Source organism: Chaetura pelagica, unplaced genomic scaffold (genome assembly GCF_000747805.2).
Source record: "Chaetura pelagica isolate M959 unplaced genomic scaffold, ChaPel_1.0 scaffold120, whole genome shotgun sequence".
NCBI classification, from domain to species: domain Eukaryota; kingdom Metazoa; phylum Chordata; class Aves; order Apodiformes; family Apodidae; genus Chaetura; species Chaetura pelagica.
Genome location: NW_009951952.1, coordinates 1,113,239 through 1,122,433, shown reverse-complemented (window position 1 = coordinate 1,122,433; position 9,195 = coordinate 1,113,239). Strand labels below are relative to the sequence as shown.

Sequence of the window (9,195 nt, the reverse complement as noted above, 5' to 3'; positions counted from 1 at the left end):
GTGCGGGGGAGAAAGGTGCGCCTGCCGTCCATGTTGATCTGGAAGACGGAGCCGGAGACCTGGCACAGGGTGTTGCCGAAGGGCCAGTGGTGGTTGGAGTAGTAGAAGAGGCGCAGGGGCAGGGGGAGGGTGAAGGCGAGGTCGCTGAGGGCCAGGTTGAACATGTAGATCATCACCACGGACTTGAGGCGCAGGTAGCGGACGAATATCCACAGGGCCAGCACGTTCAGCACCAGGCCTGTCACGAAGATCAGGACGTAGCCAGGCAGGAGGAGGTGGTGGTTGAAGCTGTAATCCTTGCATGTCTGAGACACATTGGAAGCTGACATGCCCAGTGGGGGTCAGGGGAGGGTCTCACTGAGGTGGTCAAGCCTGCTGAGGGGCTGAGGCAGCACAGGGAAAAGCACTGAGACAAGTCATTCCCCTCTCAGGAGGTTTGGGCACGTCACTCCCCTCAGGTGCAGCTGGCAGGTAGGTGGGCACATCTCTCTCTTGACTGGTGCTGCTTGGATTGCTGCTCAGTGATCATCCGGCAGGGGTGGTCACATAGCTTCTGCCTCTAGCTCAGCAGCTCCTTCCCGTGGCTACGAGGGTGCTGATGCGATGGAAGGTCATTGCCAGGTGTTAAATGTCAGCACGATTCCTGGTTAGAGTGGAAGAGCAAGACAGGAGGATTTGAGTTAGAGGGGGAATCTCTCGAAAGTTCAAAATCCCACCATCTGCTGCAAGAACTTGCAAAAAACCCAGAAGGCTAAGGAAAATGGTCAGTAGAAAAGTGAGTCACTACGTGGCATAAGAAGCCAGAACACAGAGAAGATCATTGTTGTATGGAATAACCTGTCACAGCCCCCCAAAATGCTCTGATCACTCCTGACAGCACGTGCACACAAGCAAGGGACAGCACAAGCACACCCAGGGAAAGTAGTCAAGGTGGCTTCAGGAAAAGAGAGAGACAGAAAAAGGGGAGAGCAAATATTTTGAGGGGAAAATGCTGACTGGCAGGAACCTAAAATAAAACCTGAGTAACATTGTTTTATTGTCAGAGAAGCAGGACTTTGTACTTCCACTGCAGATAAGAAGAATTATACTACAGGCAGACTTGGCTGCACCCTGGGACACAAATCTGAGTGCCAGGCAGTTGGGGTTAGGCTGCTTACATTCATACAGGTCCCTTGGTGTTCCCTCTTGCATGGGACCAATGGTGCCTGTTTGGATTGCATGTCCTCAGACCGTTTCCCTGCTGACACCATCACTCCATGGAGCAGCCCTTGTCCCACGGACACAAAGCAGCACAGCTGGGTAAAGGGGGACACAGGAAAGAAGGAAGGACTGTGGGATGCATGTGGACAAACATACACGTGACTCCAAAGAGGTGTGAGGCTGGTAGCCCCTCTAGATACTGATGGTAGCTCTGTCCTGCCAACCATTGATCAACTGGAGTGTGTCCAGAGGAAGGCCACCAAAATGGTGTTGGTGCTGGGACACGTGTCCCTTGAGGGGATGCTGAGGAAACCAGTCTTGTTCAGCTGGAGAAGAGAAGGCTCCAGGGGCTGTAATAGCAGCCTCCCTGTATTTGGTTTGCATGGGAATGCTTTGATAGCAGGGGTGTGTTCTGGGAGAAGATGCTAGAAGATTCCCCCGTGTCTGACAGAGCCACTTCTGGCTGACACCAAGATGGACCCACCACTGGACAAGGCTGAGCCCACCAGCAATGGTGGTAGTACCTCTGTGACAACATATTCAAGGAGAGGGGAAAATAACCTGCTGAGCAGCAGCTAGAAGGGAGGAGAGAGAACGTGTGATGAACTGACTGCAACCCCCACCCTCTGCCCCCCTGCACTGCTGGGGGGGCAGGAGGCAGAGAAGTGGGGAGTGAAGTTGAGTCTGGAAAGGAGGGAGGGAATGTGGGAAGGTGTTGTAAGATTTGCTTTTGTTTCTCCTTATCCTACTCTAATTGGATTGGTAACAAATGAAATTAACTTCCTCAAGTCAAGTCAGTTTTTGCCTGAAATGGTGATCATGGAGTGATCTCCCTGTTCTTATCTCGACCCTTGAACCTTTAATTGTATTTTCTCTCCCCTGTCCAGCTGAGGAGGGGAATGATAGAGGGGCCTTGGTGGGCACTGGCCTCCAGCCAGGCCAGCCCAACACACTTCCCACACCTGCAAGGTGGCTACTGGAAGAAGACAGAGTTAACTGTTCACAGTGAGGCATGACAGGGGGACCAGAGGCATTGGTCATGAATTGAAGTCATAGATATTCAGACTGGATAAAGGAAGGAATGTTTTCGTTGTGAGGACAGTCAGGCATTGCAACAGGCTTCCTAGAGAGGCTGTGGAGTCTCCATTCTTGAAGTTTTCAAGACCAGACTCTGTGAAGTCCAGAGTAACCTCATCTGATCTGAGAGCTGACATTCCTTTGAGTAGGAGGATGAGCTAGTTCCCCACAGCTAGAGACTGTGTTAATTAGTCTGTGATCTGATAACTCAACATTGAATCATGGTTTGGGTAGGAAGGGACCTTAAAGATCATCTAGTTCCATCCACCCTGCATGGGCAGGGACACTTCCCACAGATCAAGTTGCTCAGAGCCCCATCCAACCTGCCCTTGAACACTGCCAGGGAAGCGAGAGACTTCCACAGCTGCCCGGGGCAACCTATGCCAGTCTCTCACCACCCTCACACTAAGGAATTTCCTCCTAATGTCTAACCTAAATCTTCCCACTTCCAGTTTTAATCCATTCTCCCTTGTCCTCTTGCTACAAGCCCTTGTAAAAAGCCCCTCCCCAGCTTTCCTGTAGCCCCCTCAGGCACAGGAAGGCTGCTGTGAGGTCTCCCCAGAGCCTTCTCTTCTCCAGGCTGAACAGCCCAAGCTCTCTCAGCCTGTCTTCACAGCAGAGCTGCTCCAGCCCTCTGATCATCTTTGTGGCCCTTCTCTGGACTTGTTCCAGGAGCTCCATGTCCTTCCTGTGTTCAGACCTCCAGAACTGGGCTCAGCACTCCAGGTGGTGTCTCACCAGAGCAGAGCAGAGGGGCAGAATCACCTCCCTGGCCCTGCTGGCCACACTTCTTTCGGTGCAGCCCAGGACACACTTGGCTTTGTTGGCTGCAAGTGCACATTGCTGGCTCATGTTGAGCTTCTCATTGACCAATATCCCCAAGCCCTTCTCCTCAAGGGCTGTTCCAAATCCACCCTCTGCCCAACCTGTATTTGTGCTTGGGACTGCCCTGACTCCAGTGCAGGGTCTTTCTTATTGAACTTCATGAGGTTGGCATGGGCCACCCAACCTGCTCTCAGTGCTGTCACAGTGGAGCAGGGGTTGATAAGCATGACATGGTTCCCTCAAAAGGAAAGAAGGCTTTTCTGTCTAGAGCAAATTTTTACCTAAGGTTGGTAGGAGTGCAAGAAGAAGCTACTCAGCAACTCGACAGGCACACCAAGGATGTCAGACCTTCTGGGTGGCATCGTGGGAACATGCAGGGGGAGCCATTTAGGAGAGAAATTGTGTGTGCTGACTGCATGGGTAGGAAAGGATTCATTCTGGCAACAGTGGAAGCCTGATATGGGAGAGCAGACAGCTGTCAGTTTGCCCATCCTTTCATGTTGTTGGGGGGATCCACCACCATGACAGTTCTTCTTCAGTGGCTTGTCAAGCTCCATCTGAGTGGCTTTCACCCTTCTTGGATGGTTGAAAACGTCGTGTGAAGACTTGTGTGAGTTTCATGCATAAAATAAGCTAGGAAGACAAGGCAGATGTGCAAGAATGTTGCTGTTTTCAAATCAAACGAGTAGATGCTTCAAAAAATCTCCAGGAGGACGTGCCAGCTTTTACCAAAGGCCAAACCTTGCCATGACTGCAGACTGAGCAGGCTGGGGAGCCCTGTCCTGGGGAGCTCAGCCCCACACGGTGCTGAGGATGTGGCTGCACTGAGCTGAGGAGGCCTTTGCAAGGGGTCACGGGCAGTTCAGATGGGTTCCTCTCATCACTTTGCTAGGTGGGGTTTCAGCTGTTATTTTAAGGCCAGTCACTCACTCTTAAATCTCTGCAGCTCTTGGCAGGCAGCTCTTGTATTTTCTGACTTGAATGATTTTATGTCTCCCACGGATTTGTTATTTTGCAATCCCTCATGCATAAATCAAACAGTCCAAGCCCCAGCACTGGTATCTTATAACTCCATTGAGAAAACCAACCATCTACCCTCATTCTCTGTCCTGTCTTTTAGGCACTTTTTATCCAGGTAGGAACCTTTTTCTCTGAATTTCTTTAAGCACCAGTGGTGAGGACCCTTTTTAAAGGCTTTTGGAAATCCACACGGGTCACTGTTCATGTGTTTGTTGACTCTTTCAAAGGACTGTGAGGCACAACATCCCTTTAAAAAAGCCATGATGACTCTTCCCTGGTAATTAGATGTGACTTCATGCCAGTTGATGATTTCCTTCATTATAGCTTCTACAAAATTGTTCAGCACAAGCACCAAGCCCTCTGCTCTGAAATTCCCCCAAAAAACTTGCCTTAAATTGTGTCTGCTAGTGAGCCTTGAAGAGCAAATGTTTTTACAGCACAGTTAAGTCAACCACCTTAGTTGTTTTCAGACCTCTGGGGTAAGAGCCACATGATTTCAGACACTGCTTAGCTCATCTTGCTGCTCCATATCTGCTCCCACCACCTTTTCGATCAGAGAAAGCCCTTTGAACAACTTCCCCATAAAGAGAGTTTCTGCTGGGGAAATCCCCCAGGCTTTCCTGCCATGGACACCAGTGCAAGAAATCTCTCTAGTTTTTTGCCCACCACCACCTTTTCTTTTTTTTTCTGGGTGGTTTTCCTTTACCTACCAGCCCTCGAGGCAGCAAGCAGCAGAGTTCTGAACTGGTAGCAAAGACCAGCTAAGCTGAAAGTCTCAGATCTGATCTAACAGTGGGATGATCTCGGAGACCTGAAATGAGTAGGTGCATGGTCTTTGCAAAGATGGAGCTGTGGGAAGGGAGCATGTCTCTGCAGAGCTCTGGAGGTACTGTTTTGACTACCCCCCCTGAAGAGGAGGCTAGAAGAGCTGAAAGTGATTGGATTATCCTTGTTGGCTAATATCTAAGAGCCACAGGCCATGTTCTTTGTGGCTGCCTCTAAAAGGCCCTCAAGGACTCATTGCTCTACACAAAAGTTGCAGAGAGGTCTCAGCTGTGTGAGGAGTCTGGTACCACACCTGAATCATCCTCCTCCTCACGCTGGGACGCTGCCTCGAAATCCTAAAGGAACTTTCTGTTTGGTGACAGACTTTCTGTGGCCTGGGAGGTGAGGGAAGCATCTTTTTACCTCTCAGTGAAAACCAAGGTGAGTGCCTGAAGCCTCTCTACCCACACCGTGGGCAGCAGGGACAGAAAACAACAATTCAGGCTACAGATGCTACCTAGGCAGGGACTTACTTGTTTTCAGGTGGAAAATGAAAAATGTGGATGCTTTTTACCTGCCACAGGTGGGTAAATATTTAAGCCCCACATTTCACCCTTTTTTCTAATCCAGAAATTAGATTATTTTGATTGTGATAGCAGGGAAGACTTTCAAGGCTCATGGTGGCTTGTTCTTAATCTGACATGCCTGATACCAAACCTGAGACCTTGGCATTTACCTCACGAGGTCTGGTCACACTACTCCTGCCCACTGCCAGCCCCCTTCCTCTCCCGAGGGCCCTGTGGAAGAAGCCTTCCACTGTGGGCACCTGGGTAAGCCAGCCCTGCAGGCTGCCTGCCCTGTGCTCAGGTCTGGCAGCATGTGAGTGGTGGTCACAGGGACTGGTGCCCAGTGCACCCAGACCAGCCAGCTCTTCAGATCTCACTTACCTCTCTGCTGATGAGGAGCTCAGGGTGCACACAGCCTGGCTGTGCTGCTGCTGGCACTGCAGAGGTCCCAGTCTCATTGCTCTACACAAAAGTTGCAGAGAGGTCTCAGCTGTGTGAGGAGTCTGGTACCACACCTGAATCATCCTCCTCCTCACGCTGGGACGCTGCCTCGAAATCCTAAAGGAACTTTCTGTTTGGTGACAGACTTTCTGTGGCCTGGGAGGTGAGGGAAGCATCTTTTTACCTCTCAGTGAAAACCAAGGTGAGTGCCTGAAGCCTCTCTACCCACACCGTGGGCAGCAGGGACAGAAAACAACAATTCAGGCTACAGATGCTACCTAGGCAGGGACTTACTTGTTTTCAGGTGGAAAATGAAAAATGTGGATGCTTTTTACCTGCCACAGGTGATATTTAAGCCCCACATTTCACCCTTTTTTCTAATCCAGAAATTAGATTATTTTGATTGTGATAGCAGGGAAGACTTTCAAGGCTCATGGTGGCTTGTTCTTAATCTGACATGCCTGATACCAAACCTGAGACCTTGGCATTTACCTCACGAGGTCTGGTCACACTACTCCTGCCCACTGCCAGCCCCCTTCCTCTCCCGAGGGCCCTGTGGAAGAAGCCTTCCACTGTGGGCACCTGGGTAAGCCAGCCCTGCAGGCTGCCTGCCCTGTGCTCAGGTCTGGCAGCATGTGAGTGGTGGTCACAGGGACTGGTGCCCAGTGCACCCAGACCAGCCAGCTCTTCAGATCTCACTTACCTCTCTGCTGATGAGGAGCTCAGGGTGCACACAGCCTGGCTGTGCTGCTGCTGGCACTGCAGAGGTCCCAGTCCAGGCACCAAAACTGCAAGCAGGTTGAGTCAAAACCAAGGCAGGCTCTTGGGCTGCTTTGTTCCTCCAAATCACAGCTGGCTGCTACAGTGCTGTGGCTGGGTCTGTGTCTGTCACGCTGCAGCTCATCTTGTCTCTTTCACTTCCTGATGCACTCCTGGCCAGCCACAGAGCATGAACTTTGTTATCCAAAGCTGATAAGCTAAAACACATCACATGAAAGCAAACGTAATCTTGAAAGAAGAAACACCCAGGTGTTCTTGCCACTCAGGAGACCTGCCCTGGGTCATAGTGCCAAACACTCGCTCCTCTTTGCTCCCAAGCTCACTCAGCCTCCCCCAGGACTGACAGGAAAATGAAAACATCCCTCTCCCTGAGATATTGCCAAACATGAAGTGGAAGTGAAATATGGGAAGTGAGAGCAAAGTGGACTTAATCACTAGCCAGCCCTAGCTCAGAGTCTTGTCAGTCCCAGGAGCGTGGTGTCCTGGGGCCAAAGCCCTGGCTGGAGGTGCAGCTGCAGGCTGCTGGCACGTGGCTGGGACCCAAAAAGAGCCAAGCTCTGAAGAAGTGGCAGCTGAAGACATGTTGGCCACATCCATCAGTCCCTGTCATTAAAGTCTGCAGGAGGCATGGCACTGAGCAAGTGCAAGGGCTAATTTTGCAGGACAGCTGTGACCCAGAACTGCCGAGTGCAGGTGGGACAGGACCTGCCCTTCTGCAGAGCCCACGTGGCCCCTCTGCTTCTTCAAGACTTATTTCTGCCTGGGCAGTCCCAGCACACCTGGAAGAAGACGTGGGTCATGGGGACACTCCTAATCCTATTGTTGTCCTTCCCCAGGAGCAGCTGCCCTGGGAAGGAGGTGTTTCTTCTGTGGGCACCCTCCTTCTCTGCAAGCCTTGTCTGGCTCCTCCGCCTGCTGGCTGTGGCTGCTGGGGTTTGAGTTTCTCACTCCCTGCCTCCCTTGTTCTGCCAGCACTGCCTCCTCATCCAGGCAGTGACACACTGAGGGATATATATGCTGCTGGTGGTCATAAATCCTGGGAAGGGACAATAGCACCCCAACCACAGCTCTCCCCCTGCTCCTTTTTAGTGCCTCTCTCTTTCATCCAGACCCTCTTTCTCACTTCCCAGTTGCCGGGATCTTTGTTCTCACAGCTTTTTGTGTCCCTTCAGTTCCCATCGAGGCTCTGGGACAGATAAAGGCTTGTAGATACACCGAGGAGAGTGTCCTCCCTTTGCTACAAGAGTCTCTGACACCCTCAGTGGGAACTTCCCCCTCTCCTGTGGCCCTTACCCCCAAAAATGTGTCTTCACCATGTGTGTGGGAAGAGGAGGACACAGTGGCACTCAGCCCATGGACCCGCCCTGCCCCACAGCATCCCTCTCCCAGCCACGTTCACTCACCTCACTGGGTCTCAGAGCATCAGCCTGCAAACTCCAGCTCCCCCTGGCCTGGGTGGGCTCACACCTTTGCCCCTCACCCTCTCCGGGAGGCTCAGCTCCCCGGGGAAGAGCAGAGCAAGCCCCAGCGTTTCCTCCCCGCCGTCTGAGCTGGCAGCAGGTAAGACCAGATTACTGGGGGGTGTGTGGGAGGCTACACCCTGATGCTGCAGATCCCAACACGCCTGCCGCCCGGGAGTGCTGGCTCTAGAGAGCAGGAGCAAGGACCCGACAGAGCGGGGGGTCTCAGGGAGCTGGGAATGCAGGGGGAGAGCTGGAAAGCATGCTGCAGCTGGGGGGCTGTTCAGGCTGGAAAGGGTGACTGAAAAAAACCCTCTGTTTTCTCTTTGTACAGGGAAAAGTGGAAGAGTAGCAGCAAAGGGCTCAGCTCACGTGTGGGGCCCTGGTGGAAGAGTCATAGCAGGGCCAGAGAAGCCATGTTTCACTCTCTGAAGAAGCCAGGCAGGAAAAGCAGAAACCTCCAGGCTGCTGAGGAGGGCAGCCACTTTCCAGGGCAGTGGGGACATCTGACATTTCCCAGGCCTGCTGGGGGAATTGCAGGCTTTTCTCCCAGGAAGTTTCAGCTCCGTGATGCGACTCACCTTCTCCTGGACTCCTGGGAGCTCTTAGGAAAGGGCTACCCACTGAGAAAAGGGGCAGTCACCCCATTATGCTGGCCTATGAGAAGGACAAAGAGTGTGCCTCTTGCTGTGGGGAAGGAAACGAGGGGAGTGAATGGAGAAATGCCAGGGAAATAGTTCAGAGATGCAGGGAGCAGCTGGGCTGTGTCTGTTTGCTGTAGCTATGTGGGCTGCAGGGTAGAAAAGAAGAATCTCCAGCCTGGAGGAGGCAGATGAGGGAGGCTCTTCAAGGCCAGTGGCTGGGGATGAGGGAGGCAGCAGGTCTTCCCTGCTCTGCTCCCATGAGCTGCCACTGCAAGGAATCTTTCCAGCTCCCCAGAGGGCTTCTTGACAAAGCCATGATGAGCTGGTAGGTCCAGAGACAGCTGCTTGGTGCTGCCTGGATTTCCTTGCATGGAAGGGTCTGCCTGTTGCTGACCAGGTCTAGGGCTGCTTCCTGCT

The 9,195-nt window shown here is 52.3% G+C and overlaps 1 protein-coding gene across 1 annotated transcript in view; it reads right to left on the bottom strand.

Annotated features, from left to right (window-relative positions):
* Positions 1-329, bottom strand: part of LPAR5 (lysophosphatidic acid receptor 5) — a 14,089-nt gene extending 13,760 nt beyond the window's left edge. Inside the window, exon 1 of the mRNA XM_009999013.1 lies at positions 22-329. Coding sequence (XP_009997315.1) covers positions 22-329 — 308 coding nt within the window. The remainder of the gene's footprint in view (positions 1-21) is intronic.
* Between the last annotated feature and the right edge of the window lie 8,866 nt (positions 330-9,195).